The sequence below is a fragment of the Pipra filicauda genome, unplaced genomic scaffold (genome assembly GCF_003945595.2).
Source record: "Pipra filicauda isolate LSUMZ 115617 unplaced genomic scaffold, ASM394559v2 scaffold58_size5111680_pilon, whole genome shotgun sequence".
In the NCBI taxonomy this organism is placed as follows: Eukaryota; Metazoa; Chordata; class Aves; order Passeriformes; family Pipridae; genus Pipra; species Pipra filicauda.
In genome coordinates, this window is record NW_024104742.1 from 500,622 (window position 1) to 522,225 (window position 21,604).

The window sequence follows — 21,604 nt, forward strand, 5'->3', positions numbered from 1 at the left end:
GGCTGCTGGGTTGTTTCCACCTGCATCTTCAGCACAAGTGGGAGACTGCAGCACTGGGCAGCATAGGAGGCGTGAAAGAGTGCTTTGCACCTACCCCTGCTCACTTTCCCCCTAATGGGCCTTCCCTTACTCCTTTCCTAGTGAGAATATCAGGAAGCAGAGCAGAAACGCTAGTTTCTGGTCTCCTCAGATGCCTGATGCTCCCTAAGTGATACTCCCCTGGGTTAACACTGTCCTTGCACGTTTTTAAGGTGAAGCTTCTCGCAGTCTCATTCCTAGCAGGCAGAGTTGGCTGCTCCTGCACTTGGGCTCTGGTGATCCTGGCAGAGCAGTGTGTGCATGGTGCGCGTGTCAAGTCCCAGTTCTGTTTTTCGTGACCTGAATGCATGGAACAGCTTGTTCTCTGCTGTCTGTTAACCCTTAGGAAGACACTTCATCTTGTGCTCCTCGTTCTGCGTTGGCTGTGCTCAGCAGGGTCAGCTCTGTGCTTCGGATCTGGGGGCAGAGCCTTCGAGGGAGTTAATTGCTGAGTGATGATGGCTTTCCCCAGCTGAAGATCTGCTCCCATGAGCTATTTAAGCCTCTGTTTCTTGTATCTCCGTGCCAATCAGATTAGCTGGTGCCAGGAAACAGACCACGGCCTGCTTGCTCTTGAATGCACCCTTTTTCCTCCTTACCTGTTTATCCCAGTCAAGCCCCTTTCCGCTCCGCCTCGGTTCTTTTATTTAGCTTTGTTCCTTCCTTTTCATTTTCATAGCCTTACTGTGGCCCATCTCTTCTCCCTGAGGCTGTCTCTCTGGGTTTTGACATCCAGCCTTAACAACAGTCAGTCCTGTTCCCTGTCATACTGCTGGCTGCTCCCTTTGCAGCCCCTTATCTCCCCGGTGCTGCTTCATTGAGCTTTTCTTGTTCTTGACTCGCTCCATATTTACCCTGTTGTAATTTGGATTCCCTTTAATGTGCAGTAGAGAGATCCCCAGTTCAAATGGAGCCACTGAGGGCAGTCCTCTTCCTAGGAAAGAAAAGGGAGCAGTTTGGGGAGGGTAGCATGGCTGAGAGCAGCCCCACAATCATTCCCTAGGGTGGTGGTTGTCCCACTGTCCATGCACCCCCAGGCATCACACTGCTCTTCTCCTAGCTGGACCCCTCCATTCTCTTTCACTGATTTCGGCAAGGGATTTGCTGCTGCAAAAAAAGAAAAGCTTTAAACCCCCTCAGGCTCCCAGGACCAAGCGTTCCAGCCTGGCCCTGTGTGCCAAAACAGGCCCATCCCCTGCCTCTTGCGAGGCCCCACCTTTATCCTTCTTCTAAAAATAAAATGCAGTGACATTCCTTCCTAGTTACTCTGTTCTTTTATTCTGACCTCATTAGACTCTCCCAATAGAAAATTTCATTGAACTCCTCTATTAGTGGTGAAAACAAACAAGACCATTGGACTTCCTCTGGAAAAAATGCATCTATATCACAGGGAATTGCAGGGAGCCAAATTTCCACTGCTGAGTTTGTGCTGTACACATATGTTCCCTCGTATGGGTTTAGTAAACAAAGTTGTCTTCACGCTAAGAATTTAAAATCATTTTTCCTTTATATCTGGTTTCCCTCCCTTGTTTGAAATAAATTGCTACTGTAATATTATAAGGAGTAAAGTGTTGTTAGCTGGGGCTACAAGAACAGCCACTTTTTTCCAGACCCTCTGAGCTAAATATATTTTGAGGCTTTTGTATGTGCGTGTACATAGGAATGATGGCCAGGTGATGGATTGCTAAGCCACATCATAAATTCAGTTTGTTGGACACCTTTGATTACCTCCTCTGCACTCTGCCCGTAATCATTCTCCTTCAAACATCCTTCTAATGTTCTTAACAGCAACCAATTAAAACAAAGACTTCACTTGCCTTCTATATCCTCTTCCCTTTGCCACCACCCAGGCTTCTTCCCTTGGGTGGGGGGAAATAAGTGCATTGATGGATGGTGGTTCAGATGTGCCTTCAAGGTTTAAGTGGAATATATCCTTACTTGGCTTTTTTTTTGCCTTCTCCTTTAAAATTCAGCTTGGACAGACACCCAACCAGGCAGGTGTGGATGCTTGTGTATTTGCATGTGGCTGGGTGCTGCAGACTGGTGGCAGGAAGGGTGGGGCACACAGAAGACACTGTTCACCTGTACATCTGCCCTGGCTAGCTTAGAGCCCACCTTCTTGGGCTCCCGGTTTTGATTCAGAGGTTCCATGCTGAGTCAAATGCTTTCTGAAGAAAACTACGCCAACAGGCCTTAAGTGGGAAACTGGAAATAATTCAGGTCACTAAGACTTCCACAGGGGAGAAAAGTTGGAGGCTCTCGTGTTACAGATGCAGGAAGGTAAGGAGAGAATCGAAGATCTGAGGACTTCAGATGGTGTCAATGACTTGGGCATCTTGGGAAAAACAGAGAATATTCAGTCCCTGAAAAGTTGATTCATCGACCTGGCAGTGAGATGGAGAGTAATGAATAACAGATTTTGAGGTGTGTGGAAGGCAGGAGAGGCCAACACACTAACTCTGAATGGCTTGGGAAGTGCCTCAGGAGTGACTTTGACTTCCCCTTGCCTTTTGCAAGGCTTAGCTGTGTTAGCTCCTCTCTGCATGCGCCCCTAACCCCCTGTATCCCACAGGGGCACTGGACAGAGTTGAGTGGGTGGTACTTGGTGCCAGAACTGGCCCTTATACCTTCCAGATGCCCCTTGGCTTGGCTGCTCCCCTGCATGTACCGCAGCAGTGCCTCCCTGCCACGCTGGGAGGGTGTTTACTGCTGCGCAAGCAGGATTGGAGTTGTTGGCGTGCCTTTCATCCTGTTGCAGCCTGCTGGATTAATGGGGCAGATCTATGTGTGTGTGCATGTTTTCTGCTCTCCCTTCTGCATCCTGCTTTGTACTGTAATCGCTGTGGGGTCTGAAACAGATCTGTTCATCAGTGCTTATACAGCCTTTACTGCAGTAGTTTCTTAATTGCCTGCATTTTATCCACCAAGCATCACTGAGAGATGGGAACTTAACAGCCACCCCCCCCCCCTTGCAGAGGGATTAAGAGACTTGTCACTTGTGGCACCTGTGGCTGCAGCAGGATTTGAGCCCCTGTTTCCAGGTTCCCAGTCTGACACTTACAGAATAAAGCATCTTTCCTGTCAAAATGATGACTACCTATGCAATGATAATGCCTTTGGGGTTTGGGACCAGGCTGCTCTGGATTTTCACTGGTATATGGACATGGAAAATATGCTCTCAGTTGTCGCTATGTTTGCTTTTCCTGCTTTTCTGTATGTTGTAACTTTATTTTAATCCTGAAAGAAATGATCCTAAATACGTTGGATGCTTTTGTTACCAGTCTTTCAGTCTCCTTCTGTCATTGCATATTTGATTTGCAACCTGAGGATGCTGTCAGAGGTCTGAGTCGAGAAATATGTCAAGGCTTCCCTTTCCCCAAGTCCTGAGTCATTTCACAAATGTTTTTTGAGTACCTTTGTGCACTGTATGCCCTTCCTCATAGCCCATAAATGATAGGTGTTTTCCTCTTTGTGCATGAGCCCTCATTTTTAACACATCGTGTAGCTCAGATGGACTTGAGTGTAGTAGCATAAAGACTTTGGAGGCCTGTCCTGTGCAAAGGGGAAAATTACTGTCTGGCCCAGAGTGGTGGCTTTGTGATGACTGCATTGTGTTCTGGTGTGCTGTGTTTGTACCAAACTGGTTTGCTGCCAAGTTACTTATGGCTTATCCAAGCGCTCAGTACAAAGAATGTTAAAAGAAAAACTTTTTTGTTTTCTGTGAATTCTCCAGCTGAGAAAGAATTCAAACCACAGTCCAAATGCTGTCTCCTCTTTCTGTGGTCACCAGGTAGGACAGCTAATGCAGGAATGCCTGTAGCTTTAGTGTGTAGGAGCACATAGGTGCTTTTAGAAGATGTAATGTGGAACCCACATGGGAAGTGCCTTACTGTTGGAGAAAATCTGTCTCTTTAAGCAGTAGGCTCTTTGATTGAGAAGACTGGAATGGGAATTTTCCAGGCAGAAGTATATGGGCACCAGCAGAGGTACTTATGAAGCACCAGGCCTGAGCAAGTCTCTGTGTATGCAGCACATCTGATATCTCCCAAAAGTCCCAGGCCGCCTCTGCAGCACAGTGAATGGCTGAGCCTGAGCTCCTATTTCAGTATTTCTCCTGCTTAATGGACTATTATCGCTTGGCTTGAGGGCTAGGGCCATGCTTGTAGCTTAAGAGAGAACTCTAGGTCATTCCTCCCAGGAGAATCCCATGAAGGGCAGTTGGGTAAAGGCATTCCCTCCCCTCAGCCATCCCCTTGGCCTGCCTAAACATGTGCGGACACTTATCTGATTGGCAAGGACCTTGGGGGTTTCTTGAACACTGAGTAGGATAATCAGATAGATTGTGGGATACATCTGCTTGATCCTATTTCTTACGATTACGTAGTGGGGAACAAGCCTTAATGAGCCTTGGCCTTTCCTGTCTCCTCTGTAAATTTGTTTGACTCAATTGAGCTTTCTTTGTGTGAGACAGCTCTCTTTGTGCTTGGATATGGAAGCATCCACCTCTGAAGCTGACTGTGCTTTGAGACTGGGTTTGGATTAGCTGACCTCCAGAGATCCCTGCCAACATTTTTTTCCCCTTTTCTTTTGTGTTTGCAGCTGGTGTAATTGTGGTCCTAACCCCTCCCAAGGGGTGCTGGCGCTGGAGAGGATTTTAGCACTGCTTCACAGCAACGCAGTAGCTGCTTCTGCACCGCAGAGGAAATGCTTCTTTTGGGTCAGCCACCCTGCTGTAAGGCAGCTCCCTGGCCCCTGGCACTGGGAAGTTGCCTCACGTAGGAGGCCATAAGGGATTTGCCAGGCAGGTCCTAATAGGAGCATCCTTCTCCTTGTATCTCTGACTGGGGAGTGATGGCCTGAGTCAAACAAAACTCCCACTTGGCTGCTTGATCAGCAGATCATCCCCCCAGATCCCACAGGTGGGATCACAGGGATCACAGTAGGTCACTATCAGTCCTAGCAGAGAGCTGGAGTAGGAAAGGGGTCTTGACCTCTAACTTGTCCCAGATGAGCTGATGACAGGAAATCAGAAGCCCAGAAGAACAAAAATGTGCATGTGTAGTTATTCTAATAACAAATCTATTTACTGAAACAGGGGGGAGTTCCCTTTAAAGCACTGCAATGCATGCTGCCCTGGATCACCCTATGGAAAGGTATTTGTTCTGCTGAGGCACGTGTGTGGGTCCAGCACATCAGGTTCTATGACTTTGTTCAAAGACAAACAAATAAAAAAAAATCCTTAAATTGCAGTGTTTTTGTAATATATTTTTGATTTGGAAATCCCAAATATATAGTGGCAAATAACTCCCAGCCTGTGGAAGAATTTTGAAGAACTAATCCTGCAAGAGTGAAGGGGAGAGAAGTTCTTTGAATTTTGGTGGACAAGAGGTGCTAGATGTTGAGGATGAAGAAAAACAGACTGTGAAGATTTCAGGTGGCTGAGGGAATAGCAGCACCATAATGCACAGTGAAGAATGGTAGATTTTAGAAACAAAGGGATTTTTTCAATTTTTCCTTAAACTCTGCATTAATTTTTCCTGTGATTGTTTGCTGCAGGGTGTAAATGTGGAGAATTGCATGTACACAAGGGAGGATAAAGTTTCCCGTACTTATACATTATTTTTGCTGCAGTGAAGGGCTTCCTTCCCTCCTACTGATTTATTTTACATCTTTTCGGTTTTTTTCCCTTGCTTCCTCAGCTGCCATCTCTGCGGGTAGGAGGGGTGCTGAGGTCATGCCAGGGCAGCTAAGAGCAGTGGGAAGCACCCAGAGGCGAGTGATGGATGATCCATTTTCCCGAGGACAGCAGCACTGCTGTCCCTGCAGAGCACCACAGCCATCTTCTGGGGTGCCATAAATCCAGGAGCTTTAGCAAGGCTGGTGAGCCTTGTAGGAGATGGGATTCAGTATGTGCAGCCTCCCTCACTGAGGAGCAGGAGGATTTTCCTTCTGCTGCTCTTTCCATAGAGGTCATGACCAGTAACCCCCCCTCTCCAAAGTCGCTCTAAGCCAGCAGCATGAGCGAGTGTGGGGAAAGGACATGCATGAATGGCTCCTTCAGCACAGACGTGTGGTACCTGCACCCCTAAACATCCAGCCTGTGCACGCAGCCGCTTCTGTAGTAGATTTGTGTCCTTCCAGTGAGGCTTTTCCATTGCAGCAGCATCGGGGGGTTGTTTTATTTGCGTGGGTTTATAATTTATTTCTGGGTTCTGCCATCCTGTTCTGAACAGACGGCACTCGGGGCTGAGTTGACTCTTTGGCACACAGTGTGATCCCTGGTGATTCACGGCCCCCAACATCTGCGATTAGACCTTGAACAGAAACTTTTCATGCATGGCCATGGTAGAGGAAATCTGCTCCTTTTCTGAGTAACTGGTAGAAGAACAAAAGGAGGTTTATTTTCTTCTAGCTGTAAAGGTCTACCTTAAATTAAGTAAACTGTTCCCTGAGGGAGAAAGTGTCCAGGTACAGAATGTTCACAAAGGAAATATTCAAAGTGTCTACCGCGTCCCTAAAGTGTTTGCTTTAAGGTATGAGGGCCAGAGCAAAAAATAGAAAATTATTTTCTAATTTGAAAGCAAAAATACCTCTTGCAGGTGACACAAAACAAATTAACCTTCTTCAAGCTTGATACTGCAGCCCATTAGAAGCCGCGGAGAAGCTGCCATTGCTGAGATGGCTCCTGTCCCAGTGCACAGCCCATGTGAGCGTGGGGGGCGGGAGCTGGCCCACGTCTGAGGCAGCCCCGCTGTGTGCAAACTGTCGATGTTGCAATAGCAGAGAAATTGAGTCTATAGGAATCTGAGCACTGCTGGGTTTTATGTGATGTAGGGTAAGAGCCTGGTAATTGGGACTTCAGGAATGGAGGATCCATTCCTTGACCTTATGGTTGTTACTTTTGTGGTTTCTTTTGCTGTTGTGAACCAGCACTTTTGAACGAGTCCCAAGTAAAGTAGAGCTGCCTTTTGTGATATAATCGTGACAGCATCTAACTCGCCATGGGCTTTTCTGAGGCCCAAAGTGAAGGTCTGTAATGTCAGCCAACTCAACTAATGTCATTGTGTTCCTGGCTTGCTGGGTCCTAAATGAAGATTACTTTTTTAACATTTTTTTCCTCCTCCTCACTGACTCCAAAAGCTGCCCACAAGTGTAGAATATCTCATGCATTGCTGCCAATGAATGCAGCAGTAGAGCGCTCCCAGTAAAATCTTGCCCTTGACTATACCTTTTTGGTTTGTTTGATAAGCTAGAGTGTAGTTTCATGTGTTCTTTACTACTGGTGTGAAAGTAGAGGAGAAAGGAAGGACTGGGAAAGATGCTCAGACTTGATTTTCCATAGGAACGTGAAAATGCTATTGGATGGGTGGTGGTATTCTCCTACAGAATTTTGTTTCTCTTTCAGAAGAAAACATGGATTATTTTCGTTGCTCCCATTTCTCTTTGCCATGCAGTGTTTCCAGGAACACTGTGTTTATTTGGAAAAGTGTTCGATAGTGGAAACATCTCACTGCTGTTTGGGTGAGGAGTTTCCCATTCTGGTTTATCAAGGACAGGGTGGTGGGCACACCAAGCTCTTCCATACCCATTAAAATGCAATAAAAAGTCAAGGTTACAGAATCATCTCAAAGGTGGAAGGACTGATGAGTGTGTCATTTGTGCTGCCAGCTGAATTTAGTGCTTTGAGGAAAGTCCAGAAACAAAAAACCTTTGGCTCTGACAATATCTAGACACTCAGTAAACATTAATAGGTGTGGGATGTAAGTTGTAGTGGAATTGGTGAAAGATTTGAGGTCTTAATTTTGCAAGCACAGTTTCTCTGCTGCTGTGCCTCCAGGGTGTCCATCCATCCAGGCTGGCTGGGTCTGAGCTTTCATTGATTGTAACTTACAAAACTGGATAAAGCACACTGCAGCCTGGCAGTGTAGGGCTGAGCTCAGTCTCAGAGCAGTCTGTTCATCTCTCACATGCTGGTGGTTTGAGTTGAAAAGGAGCATGGACAGCATCACATATGATAAAGAAAGGGCACAGCTGGAGCTTGACTTTGGGAAAACTCCAGTGTCTCTGCACTATCCCTATTCCACTTCAGGAGAAGGGAATAGCTGCTGTTCTCACTCACTGCACTGTCAGTTAGGGCAACAGCACTTGTGCTTCTCAACTGAGCAGTCATGACCCAGAAATCTTTGAGAAACAGTAAATAAGGAACCCACCTTGGCACTTCTACTGAGTCATTTTTTCTTCTTAAAAAAAAAAAAAAGAAAAAAAAATCTCTTTTAAATAGCATCATTTACACTTGGGAGCTGCTCAAATCCACCCTGTCACATAAATTACCATTTCTGAACTCGGCTGTCAGGAAGTGTCCTCACAAGTTGACATCCACAGAGGCTGTCAGTGGAAGGGGATCAGTTTCGTGGCAAGCAGGAGGAATTCAAGCGTCAAGTGAATACGCTCGTCCTCATGTTACCTCAAGCGGTGAGGGCATCTCAGTCCCACCAGAGGCGAGCCCTGGCGTGACCTTTGCTCCTCAGACTGCCCTTGTTCCCCTGCACTTCGGTAGCTGTAAGGCTGGGTCTGACATCTGGAGCAAGCCCCGTCCTCCTGCAGCTCAGGCAATTAGAGCCTGGCCCAGCAAGTAGCCTTGGAGCAGGGGCTTCAGGGATATTATAGTTTCGTTAGAGGGATAAAGGCCACGGGCTTTTCTCTCTACTCCACTGCTTTCTCCAGCTTTGATGCCGCTGCCGTTGAAATGAGATTGGCCCATCTGGTAGTGGAGGAGCTGAGCTCTGCCAGACGGATCTGGCTTGCTGGGAAGGGTTCAAAAGGCGGCACCTACCCTTTGTTGTATTTCCTGCACAGTAATGAAGCCCCTGATTTCTGGAACTGCTTTTTAATCCTTGTATGTTGGTTTTGGCATGGATGCTTTTTTTTTTTTTTTTATGTGTGTATGTTCCTCCCATTTGAACTATATGGGAGAACAAAGTGAATAAAATGCCAGTCACCCCCACACACATATTACCTGCCCCCTTCCCTGCCCAAAAAAGGGTAATACAAGGGAATTGTAAGGATGCATTATGGTGAAAGCAGTTGTTTGCTGCCAGGAGTTGAAACCTGGAGAGCTGGAGCTCTGTATTGTCAGCAGCGGGTTCCTGTCTGAGGTGTGCTGTCCTTCGGTGCCGTGCGTGGGAGCCTCGCTGCAGCAGTGTGATGTCAGCCCTGCATACACAGGTTTTCAGCTTTCCCCGTGGCCACATGGAGAGGGATTTGCAGCAATCCAAACATTGACAGAACTGTATTTGTTGACTTGCAGAAAAGCCTAACTCGTGCTCCTCTGGGCTGCGATCACGTAAGCCGAAACACAATGACTGCTGCCCGTGCTTGCCGGCCTCCCAGCCCTGATAAACGCATGAAGCAGATTCATTTATTTAGGCCCTGATTCAGCAAAGCACTTAAGTATGCTTCAGGTTTTCTTTCCAGAAAGACTGTTGGCATGCCTACAGTTAAGCATGTGCTTGACTGCTCTCCTGAGTGCAGAGCAAACAAGTGATGGGGCAGTGTGTGCTGCTGTTGTGCTCTGCTGGGTGGCATGCAGGCTGCGGAATTGAGGCCCACAGTATGAAAAATGTGTTCATTAATTTGATTCCCTCCGGTACAGGAGCCCTAGTCCCAGGATCTGAGATAGGAGTCTGCCCTTCTGCAGGGAGGCGGGTTGTTTCCATAGTACAGCAAATTCCTTGTGTCTCAGTCTTGCACATGGAACAGACGAGTGTGGGGTGCAGGGTGTGGGGCAGGGACAGTTTCCATCAGCAGGAGGACATTGGCAAGTATTTCTTCAGTTTTCTGTTTGTTTCTCCCACCAAGAGTTGTAAAAGAAAAATATCAACCATGTTACATGTGTCTGAATGCCTTGATATTGGTAGTTTGTGTTTTGTAGGATTTATTTGATTTACCTTTCATTAACATGATTCCCTTCGTTTTGAGGACTGAGCAGCTTAGTGCAGGTATTTACCTGTGGGCACATGTGTGCTCCTGAGCTGCATGGCTGTGAGCAAGATCAACATTTGGTTTGTTGCATTCTTTGGGATTTCTTGAGGTAGAAGGTCTGGGAAGTGGCAGATGTTACTACACTGTTTGTACATCTTGGTGTAACTGTGTGTAAGGTCAGACCTGTCATATTCCATCCCCAGCATTAATAGACCCTCACTTCCCTGGGAATCTGAAGATGTGGAATAGGCACTTAATCCACAAGATGGTTGTATTTCAGTCTGCTCCGAACAGCTTCTGAGAGCATTCTTTGTAATCCCCACCCATATCTGACCTGTTCTAGCTCGTTTCTAAGAGCTGCACCCAGCCAGTCCCTAGCTCCCTGCAGAACGTTTCTGCACATCTTTTCCTGCTTGCTGAGCTCATTTGAACAGGGAGCCCACACATCAGCAAATGGGATTCCTATATAAATTTGCCCCACTTGCAAAATTGGAATTGATATAGAGCATCTCTTCAGTATGAAACCAAAAAGATACAAGCATGGCTAGTTGTGCTTTTTTCCCCCCTCTTTGAAGTTTAAAACACACTTAGCAAATGTGACGTTTGTAGTCCCCGTTCCCCACCTGATGTGCAAAAATCCAAAGGTCCTTCCAGAAGCATGTGTCAGACCAAGCTCTGTGCTGATGCTGCAAGCTGGATTGGAAGGATGTGGGTAGTTCTTGTAATGAGCTTAATTAAGCCTAGAAAATACTTGCAGTATAGGTTTAACGAGCATTGTTTTTTCTAAATTGAAATAATTCGATCTGTGAATCAAACAGCCTCTGTGCCCCACCCCCTGCTGCTGATGACAGCCTCTTCCCACACTTCTTCCTTGGTAGCATTGTTTCCATTGTTTCCAGCTCCAGTAGGTTTCAGTTACTGATCAGTGTAATTGCAATAACACACCAATAATAAAAGAGGAATTTAAGCTTCCTTTTCTTGTAGTTGAAGGCTCTTCTCCTGCTAAAGCTTGAAGTCTTAATAGCAGTCACACGAGCAACATCCCGCGCCTGTCAAATGTTTGCAAAACTGGCCGGCCGTATTTTAGGAAGATAAAGGGCTGGATTTTGGGAGCTTGGAAACAGCCCAATCCAATCAGGCAGCAGTGGCACAACTAATATTAGAATGGGAGACTCTAGGGACAGCTTAACATTTTAGTGGATGCCAAGGAAGCCTTGAACAGGAATGCATTAAAAGTTGTTTGTTGTATAACACGAGTTGCTGGAGTCAGAGTAATTCGAGTTGCCTTTGGTCTGGTGGAAAACTACAGCTGTGAGCAATGAGTTAATTTTTTCCGTGTGTGGCTTAAGTTTCCCTGTCGGGTTTGCTCATAGTTTTGTAGGCTCTGAATCCATAGAGGAGCGACTCCGAACCAGTCGTTTGCCTTCATGTGCCATCGCAGGAGCACCTCTGTGCTGGGGATGCGTTCAGTGGAACACCTCGGAGTGCGGGAGGGGTGGGGTGTAGGGCTGAGCTGGACCTTCGTATACAAGAAAGCTGCTCTTCCTGCCCGAACGGTTCCTGTAGAAGGGGGGTGGGCTAGTTAATGTTAAAAATTAAAAAAATAAAAATACTAAGGAAAAAAATATTCCTCCCTAGTTTGGGAGGGCTTGGGGGTTGCAGCCCACGGCGCTGGCCCTGCGGGGGAGGCAAAAAGCTGGGCTGGGTGTCCCTGTCCCCGGCCCGGTCCTGTCCCTGTCCGGTCCCGGGGGGTCCCGGGGCTGCGGCGGGCACTGACCGCGGCCGCTATGAAACGGTCTCTTTGATTGGTCGGCTGCCCGCGCATGCCGCTGTAACGGCAAGCGCCATTGGACGGCGGCGCCTGCCATGCGCCGCCGGGCGCGGGCAGTGCCCCCGTGCCCGCAATGGCCGCCGGCGCCGCCCCGCGCCCGCCCAGCGGGGCCGCCGCCGGCTCCTGGCTGATTCTATTTCTCTTTTTCCTGCAGGTTGCTGAAAAGTGCCTTTCCTGAAGCCACCGCTGCTTGGATTTCTGTCTAGGGCTGCCTCTCTCTGCCCCTCGCCCCCCCTCTCTGTTTAATTCGGCGTTGCTTGCAGTCCGTGCCCTGACGGCGGCTCCTCCAGCCTTGCCCTTTTTTTTTTTTTTCTCCCCATTTACACGCAGTTTGCTCAGCCATTTTATTTTTTTTCCTTCCCCTGACTATGTAGCAAATATTTAAAAGAAAAGAAGGAAAGAGAGGAAAAAAAATCAGACATCCTTTTGCCTGTTTTCATGCTCGCGAACTGTAATTTTTAGAAGCAAGAAATAGAAGGAAAAAAAAAAACCCGAAGTTTTCTCCCTAAGGACCGAGACCATTCCACAAACTGAAGTGCTGCCAGCAGCATATGCTTTTTGCAAGAATAATTGAAACCATTAACTGGAGAGCACAGAATTCTTTTGAAAGTCTGCCAGTTATTTGCAAGTAACTTTGGCAGTGGCACAAAATATAACACTTGTATTTTAACTTCTACAATTGCACTTTTAGGAGCTGGCCTCTAATTTGATTTTCAGTTGTTCTGATAAGATTTCTATTTTATGATTGGCTTTATGTTTAATTCTTGTTTAAAGAAACACGATTTGACTTAAATGAAAACCTAAGTGCTGATGAATAGGAGTTCTACCAAAGCAACAAGTTAGTTATTTCTTCACGTTTAACTTGAATTCACTTTTTTACCCTTTTTTTAAAAAAAAAAGAAGAAACAAAAAAGATCAGCAGCGAATATTACCCTGAGGAAGGGTGCAATTGCTTGCATTTTAATTTTTGTTTTTTAATATGGCTGTAAACGTTTCCCTGGTCCGTGATACAAAATGGCTGACGTTAGAAGTGTGTCGAGAGTTTCAGAGAGGTACTTGTTCTCGGTCTGATGCAGAGTGCAAGTTCGCCCATCCGTCACGGAGTTGCCATGTGGAAAATGGTCGAGTTATTGCCTGCTTTGACTCCCTAAAGGTGAGGACTGTCTAACGCGTGCATTACCTAAGCTTACTTGCTTTTCCTTCTCTTCCAAGTGGCTCAGTATGCTGGGATGTGGGATGTGCAGAACAACTGTTTATTGCTTTGTTTCTGCAGGGAGGACGCTGCGGTGTGGGATGCAGCTCCCGAAATCTAGGCTGAGTCTGACATCGGGTGCGACTGCCTGGATTGCCAGGCATTGCAAGGAGAGACAGGATTCTATCCAGGGCATTTTCCGATGGTAGCTCAGGTCTGATATAGCTGTCCCCGAAGTGGAGAATGCAAGGTTGTGGGCAACAAATGAAACTAAATAAGAAGAGAACTGAAACCCAGTGCTTGAGTGGCCAGAGCACATCAGCCATGCATTCGGTGCAGGGATCTGAAATGTGCTTTTAATGAGCAGGAATGAAAGCAGCGTTTTAAGATAATGAATCAGCTTTACATGTCTTTCCTGGAGACAGAGTTGCAGATGCACTCTTAACGCTATCCGGTAGATGAGGAACAGCCAAAATATTTGGAGAACAACATTCCCAGAAATGGGCGTCGGGAAAATGCTTTCTGCGAGGGACATGCAAACGCGATGGCTCTGCCAAGCCTGTTGGAGCTGTGGCTGCGCCTTGTGGCTGGTGCTCATCCTTGCAATGTCTGTTCGGGAGGCAGTAAATAGCTCTAGATTGCTTGTCACTTCCCGAGCTCCAGGGGTGACTTCTGAACGTTACCAAAGACCTGGACTGTCAGTCGGGGTGTGGGATGGGGGGCTCACAGGAGGGGCATCTCTTTCCAGGCTCACTTCACAGTGTTTCTTGGAAAAAGAATATCCACTTTTTTTTCTTTTTTTCCCGGAAGTATGACTCCTCAAATGTGGTTTTAGGAGGACAGTAAAAACCATATGGATAACTGATAGTGTTTGAGAACTCTTGACATTGTGTTTAATGTTTTGATCAGAGTAATTAACCTGTTTAAATTTCTAGAAAGAGTCTGGTAAATTTTACAAGCTTGAAAGTTTTCCCTTGAACTTCAACTGTTGCTTGAAAAGATTTGGGTTTATTTTTATGAGCATAATGAGTAACAGAGCTGGTGGAATTATGTATGCACAGGTTCAGGCTGGGGCTGGATCTGGTCTGACACTGGTTTACCCATTTTATTCCTTAGTGGCTTCTTCATATTTTCACTTGTTTTTTTCCAAGAAGCTCAAGTTTTCTGTTTGCATTCGGTTTTCTCTTTTTAATCTGATTATATGCAATGACTCTTAGTTATACAGTGACTTTCAAATGTTCATTTACATTGCTGGTTTGCTGATAGCAAGAGACAAACATTTTTTTATTGAAGGGGAAAAAAAAGTCTTGTTCTTTATGCCCTTGAAACTTTTGAATTGTAGCCGGTGGCAGTGCAGATACTTTTAATGAAGTGATTATTATGATCACATTTTATAGCATTTATTTGTGAACAGAAAGGAGGGCTGTCATGCTGTGTAGGGTGGTTTTGTGCCACTAGCAGAACTTGCCTGCAGTGTCTCAGGGAGGTGTCCCCTGTGCAGGCACCCAGCTTGGCTGGGCTCTGAGCTGTGCTGTATTCTGCTGTCACCCCGTGTGTGACGCTTCCCCACGTGTGCTGTTGGCAGTGCAATGTCTGCGGCTCACCCAGGCTCTCTATGCCAGCCCCTCTCTGCACGGCTGGGGCTGGGAGATGTGCAGGACAAGTCCGTGGGCAGCTGGGCTTCAAATCTCACCCACTGGTATGGGCAAACACTTTCCCCACTTCAGCAATGGGGAATGGGATGGGGAACACCACATTAAGAAAGAAAAGAAAAAAAAAAAGTAAGTCAGAGTGTGATCTTCTACAGCTCAGAGCATTTCCCATGTAATTGGCTGTTAATGTTCTTGTTGCAGTTTCCTCTTGACACAGTAGCAGATGCTAGTTAAGTGGCCTGAATTTTTTAGAGAACAGATTTTTTGGGTTTAGGAAAGCCTCCTGGAGGGCCAACAACTCTGTCTTTGGGAAGTACAGCAAGAGTCGTCTGACTGTGCAGAGCACTTGGCCAAGGGTTAATGATGGGGCTGTTTCTGCACCCCACTTCTCAGACAAGAAGTGGGTCTTGGAGCACTTCCTGCCTCCAGACCCATGGATCCAGTAGCTCTCCCTGGACAGAGCCCTGTTTCCACTGTGCCACAGAGAGCCGTGGTCTGTGCGTGTGTTTGGGTACACCACGCGTTTCCCAGTGGAGAGAACCACCCTGGTGACTAAACTCCCAAACAATGGTTGTTCTGTTCTTGGGCCAGAGCTGGGCTTGCAAAGCCCTGTTTGCAGTGGCGTTGAGGGGCTCGTGGCAATACCAGTGGCCTCCCTTACCTTTGGCAAGAGAGATGTTACATTCTCAGACCTGCTAAGAAGCTTTTCATGCCCATCCTGTGGACGTCTTTGTGCCCAACAGCTGTTGAACACTGAGCCTCCCTCCCGTGGAGGGCTCAATAGCTGCTTAGTGCTCTCTTGTCTTTTCACGCCCTGCATTAGCAGAACATCTGTGTTGCTTTATTGGAGACAGGATATAGGATGCTTGCAGCTAATAAGTTTTCCCGTTGTCTTGCAGTCGCCCAGGGCTTTGTTCAGAGGTTGCTTATCTGCATCCATTGTGTACTGCTGTTGCTTGTTTTTTTTTCTCACAAACCTCTTAAGCCTGAACAATGCCTTCATACAGGAACTCCTGATAACCCAGTGTACAATGGTTTCACCTCACCGGTCAGGTCACGAGCAGCATATATACACTTTCTACATCTCTCTTTTCCCTTTTTTCCTCAGTCTCCTGTAGCAGTTCTGTGCCCATTGCAGCAACAAGAGTGGTAATCTTCCAGAAGCAGCCAGGCTGCCTCAGTGTGGGTTGTGTCACGGGTGGCTCTTGCTACCTGTAATCTTGTGAAGAACACACAGGACTCCTGAAGGTAGTGGGGTCCTCAGTGATGCTCAGGTGGGGATCACCAGGAAATGCTCTGCAGGGGAGTTGTATTTTATGCAATGTTTTAGTAGCGAAATATGGGGCCTTAATTAGGCTGAAAGTGCAGGGCTGGGTCTTGCTGTCCTGAGCTGTGCTTCTTGGAAGGGGGAGTTTGCACATTTGTAGGCAGCAGAAGGAACCTTTCTCGAGCATATTGATATAAAACTTAAAAATAGTTCCTTGCAAGAAGCTGCAATTTGAACTGGATGCCAGGAGAGCTCTCAGTCTCTACTTGTGCATCCCTCCTGGTTATTCTGGAAGCAGTGCACTCTGAATTAATTTGTGTGAATGGAAGGGCAGGCTGCACTGCTTGGTGGAGGCAGTCCAGAGGCACGAGAGCCAGCTGTGCTGGGCCACCCCACTTCCAGAGGTGACCACGAGGGCAACTGGGCAGCAGCCAAGGCCAAGGCAGGTCCTGTGGCATCTCAGAGACATTCTGAGCAAAGGAGAGGAATGGAATGTCGTCCCTGTAAGCTCAGATGGCCTTTGGGTTCGTTGGTTGCTTCTTTTCCAGGCTCATTGTGCACCGTCCCATGCAGAGCTGGTGCTTTTTGTAAGGGTCAGGACACGGGTTGCTGGCTCGTGGCAATTCCTACAAAGGTTTGTTGTGGCACTGCAGTGAGCTGTCTGCGAGCGCTCATCAAGTCATTAACCTTCGTATTCAGGCTGGATCAGGAGGGCGGGGTAAGATCTTAATTCCTGGCCAGTAAGCCATTGGTTGTGTTTTCAGTTTCTGAACATGTCAGGCAGGAAAAAAGCAGCATCTTTGGGCACTAATGGAGAAAAAAGCTGAGAGATGGGGCATTAGGAGGTAGTGATATAGTATATAAAATATGTAACTAATGCACATCGGGTGTTCACAGAGGCTTTGAATTATACTGCTCACTGCACTTATGGACTTATGGTTTAAAAAAAATTTACAAACCCAGCTTTTGAGAGGTGTGGGTTGGGGGGGGGGTTGTGTTTGTTTTTGTTTTGTTTTGGTTTGGTTTTTTTTTAAATTTTTTTTTAAATTTTCTTTATCAACATAGTAATTTCCATATGCACACTGAAGTTTTGAAGAGCATTTTGAGACAGAAAATAGCGAGATGAAAAATTTCAGGAATATGAATTTTGACTTTGGGAGGTCTAATGTGAAAAACATTGTTAAGCTATTGCGTGTTTCACAGCACTTCTCTATAAAAAAGGTGAGTTTTCTGTGAACAGGCATAAAATCAAGTTAAAAGTAGAATTGTCTGTTTTCTAAAAGAAGTGTTATTTTCTGGTAATAGTATTCAAAGTCCCACGGCAATCTAAAAAGTTCACAGTACTTTTGATATATGTACCATATGATCTTGAAACTGCTGTACCTGAGGCTGTTGCTTACAGTTTTCATGCTAATTTGTACCTGGCTTATGCTGACTTGACTAGAATTACTTCTGACTGTTACTGGTTGGAAATCAAATCTACTTTTTTTAAATTTAAATAAACTGCAAACTAGGAAACAACTAAAAACACCCACTAAACTTAGCATATGGTTACACTTTTAGAGACGAAGAAGAAAGCAAACAAAGCCATAAAGATATTTTTGGAGACACTCTGACTGCGTGTCTCAGCTCAGTGTAATAGAGAGGCAAATATTCCACGTGAGCAGTGTTGAGCCAAGTCACCTGTGTGACAAACCTTCACTTTTCCTTTGGCCATTAAGCCACTTACCTGAGTGGCAACAGTAGATTTACAGCAGCTTTCTGTCCTCTGGATGCTTGTGTGTCATTTGGCATGTTATAAGTGCTTTTTATAAGTACTGAATCAAACATCTGAAAGTGCGGAAAAATGTATTTAAACTCCGCTTTATTTATAAAGACTAAATACTGTATTTCTCTGTTAATTTCTGTATTTTTCTTTGTATTTCTCTCTGAATTAGAGTGGCACTTCAAGGAGAATAGGAAAGCTTGTGGAGGAAAAAAGTAATTTAGGCCTGATCCCTTCTTGTCTATAAGTTACAAGTTCCATGTTTTCACAGCTTAATTTATTTGGCACACATGCTGTGTATACTCTCTGTAGTGTCTTCAGAAGTTTTTTGGCACATCTGTAGGATGGAGAGTACTGATGGAGAAGGTCACCTGGCACTGCCTGTGGCTGAGCACCTCCCAGGCCTGCCCCCGTGTCTGGACTGCAGATGCTCTCTGTGGGGTCAAGGCTGGTTACTTGAAGATGATGCGTCACCTCTCTAGGCATGTTCAGGTTTCCAGGGAAAGAAAGGATACACCTTGTTGCTTTAATCTGCCTGGACGATCTTCCTGTAAGACAGAGGTCTGTGCAGAGCATGTTTGATTTGTTTGGTGTTATCCAGTGGTTCCTCTGATGTCCCAGTAGTCTCACTTCATTCATCTGTGACTTTTTGACAGCTGAACCATGACAGATGAGCACTGGTGGGTTTCGCTATCATGGTTTAGAAGATTGCTGCCCTGAGCTGTCCCTTTGCTTCTCTGTTGCAGGTTGCTGCCTCTGCAGCAGGGTTAGCAGGAGGACAGAGTGCCTTAGGCACTGAATACAAAGTCCTGCATCTGGAATTCCCTTGGTCCTGGCTCTCCAGGGAGCTGCTGGGCAATGAACACATGTAACTGGAAACAGGCTGGTGTTACCTGGTGACTCTGCTGCAGGGACAGCAATAGATAGGGAGGTGCAGGAAGGTCTTATTCATTGCCAGCCATTTGCAAAGATGTGAGGCAGAGCCCTTGACAGGAATTCCTTGTCTGTGCTTTAGAGCAAGCGGGTGATCTTTGAGGTGTGCTGTGGAGGGAGAAGAGGCTGGCCCTGTCCCTATTTCTGCTGGGTCTTTCTGTAGCTGAGCAGCCTCATCTTGGCCTTTACATTTCTGAGGATATGTGCTTTGTGAAACTTGGTGTTTGTGGTAACATGGCAAGAAAAGTGAGATGTCTGTAGGCTTCCTGGTGCATAGACTAGTTCTGGTGCTATCCTGGAGAGATGCTCCCTTCTCAGTTACGTACTGAAAGACTGGAGGAAGTCCTGGGAATACTGTGTAGCTCTGGAAACCACGAGAAGTGGGATCCATCCCAGCACAGAGAGCTTCTTGGGGCCCCTGGAGATAGGAGCTGGAGAGGCCACACTGTCAGTGCTGATGTGGATGTTGAGAGTCTGTGAGGAGTCTTGCAGCGAGTTGTCTGAAATAAACTGCCCGCCAAGCTATCAGTGTGACACTTTTAGTAGTAGCTAAATAATTGAAGTTATTATTTTCTTAGTTGATCAGGCTTTGATAACTTCATTCTGAAAGTGTTGGTCCCCTATGTGACATATTGGCCTCCTTGACAGACCTTAGACTCGCACTCCTGTGGAAGGTGGATATTTGGTGACTGGGTATTTGCTGTGCAGTGGATGGAGAGCACTGTCTGTGCCCCAGACCTCCTGACCACACAGATCTCCTGAGAGCTTGCCTGCACAGGAGCAGATGCCTTTACTGTTGTCTGCCTGTGTGTGAGTGCCAGTCTCATGTGTGGTGTCCCTGGGTCAGGTTCAAGAGGCTGGCAGAGGTGTGGGCACAGGCTGGCACATTGGGAGGCACTCCCAGTGCAAGGGGCAAGCACAGGACCACTGTGCTTGTCTGAGTTCCTGTAGCTGATTAATTTATTACATCTTTTCCTTGGGCCTCTGACTTGTGTGCATTTCCCCTTGAACATGTTGGAAAGCAGAACTGTGCCCACAAATTGTTCCCGAGACCACACTTTGGAGGCCAGCCTCTCTGGGGAGATGGGCCAAGCAAATTCAGCAGCGGGGTTTTGCTGCCAGCCTTGCTTTGCCTTTCCTCACCAGCCAGCCCTGGCAATGCAGGGCCTCTGCTCCTGCCTGCAGCTCATGTTGCCTCAATCTTTGCCGTGTGGCGTGAGCAAACCACCATCCTCAAAGGGTAAAGCCAGCAGCATTTACATTATTAATATCAGCCAAGAGTAACCTTGGGTTTCTGGTTGGGAAGATGGTGGTAAAGTGCTGACTGCTGCTCACACTTGCCTAAAAAAGCAGGAGAGAAATTCTTTTGGGATGTGACTCTAAACCCTTCTGAGCTTCTGCGAGCTCTTAAGCAGATACATTTTGAAACCTTTTATGGGCATATTGCAATGTTCCATCCGCTGCATGCCATCTCCTGCTCCCGAGGCTTGCTTTCCTACTTTAAGGGCAAAGCCCTCCAGACTGAGGTTCCAGTTCTGCAAAATACTTAAGCCCAATTTTAAGTGCTGTAGAGTTCCTGTGGGCAGCAAAGAACTCCTTGTGCTGGAGTTATTGCATCAGGTTTTGAGGGAGAGAGAAGTGGTCTTCTCAGCCAGTCTCCAGAGGGGTAGAACTGCCCATGGTTGTTTCCTCTGCCCCCTTTGGCTTTCCAGTTTGGAAGAGTTTCTTTCCTGCTGGGACCTGCAAGCACTAGCTCTGTGCCTGTAACCCAGTGCAAATGCAGTGGGGTGCTCTGTGAGCTGCAGGGGTTTCTCTGCACTGGGAGGAGGGAGATGGGGTGCTAAGCCCAGCCAGCAAGTTGTGGCTGCTCTTGCGTTTACCCTTGCCTGGCTGTGAGTCAGAAGTTGGCCAAGGGAGCATGGAGGCTGTGTGTGTGTGTACAGTGAGCTCTGGCACCTCAGTTGGTGCCATGTTGCAATCCGTGGCACTGCCAGATTCTCCCAGGTAGGAAGTTCAAACATTACATCTTTCAGCCCTGATGTGTAGCAGTAGCTAATACTGGGATTGAAATAGAAGCCCCAAACCTACAAGTCTCTATCCCCGGAGAGAGTCTGGGGCAAAGAGGATCCTTGTAATCATGGAGCGACACTTGGCTGTGGTGTCCTGTCTTGTGGCAGTGTCAGTGAAGCTACTTAGGGACTTCTAGTGCTCCTGATTGCATTAGGCCAGTTAGGGAGCTGGGGGGAAGGTGGTGAAAGATGCCTTCGGGGGGAGTGACTCTGAACAAGCTGTATGGAGTTGGTGGATTTCTTCAGCAGCGTAGCATCAGTTTGATGTAATCCCTTTGCTGACAATAGCTTTCTGCCACTTGGTTCACCCATCTGAAGGAGGGTGCAGTAACATGCATTGATGTAATTGAGCTGTTTGGAAGCTTTAAAACAAATATAAACAAGATGTACCAGGCCTTCTGGAGAGCCCATCCTCTGACATCTCCTACTGAGCATTTCAATAAGTGGTTAGATTTCCAAGTGAGGAGCTGAGCTCTTTGAAAATCTGCCCCTATAAATATTGTTATGCTGGTATTAAATGCTTTGAGGACCTTGAGTGTTGTAGGCACAATTTTACTTCTGGCTTATTAAACAGCAGAGACCCAAGTGCTGACCCTCTTCCTTGCCCCATGTAGCTTCTCATGTCATGTCTGATGACAGCATTTTGATTAGAGGAAAGGCCAAGGATTTGGAAAAACAGCTTTCAGAGCCTTGTGATGATGCAAACTGCCTCAAAGTGTTGTAATGTCAGTCTCTGTGCCTAATTGCACTTTTTGACCTCGGAGGAGCAGTACTAACAAAATCTCTTTGAAGGCTGAGTGTAACTGAGCTGCTGTAGTAACAAGACTCTGGGTGTT

General features: G+C 46.7%; 1 protein-coding gene across 7 annotated transcripts in view; it reads left to right on the forward strand.

The window, feature by feature from the left end:
- The window catches only part of MBNL3 (muscleblind like splicing regulator 3), an 89,815-nt gene that overhangs the window by 22,968 nt on the left and 45,243 nt on the right, over positions 1–21,604 (forward strand). For 6 of the 7 annotated variants that reach the window (XR_005565974.1, XR_005565975.1, XM_039387828.1 and 3 more), the window contains exon 2: positions 12,045–13,043. The exons of the other annotated variant lie outside the window; for it this stretch is intronic. Coding sequence is in view for 4 of the 6 variants with exons in the window: in XM_039387828.1 (XP_039243762.1) it covers positions 12,870–13,043 (174 nt within the window). In the remaining 2 variants the exon portion in view is untranslated. The remainder of the gene's footprint in view (positions 1–12,044; positions 13,044–21,604) is intronic. 7 annotated transcript variants of the gene reach the window in all.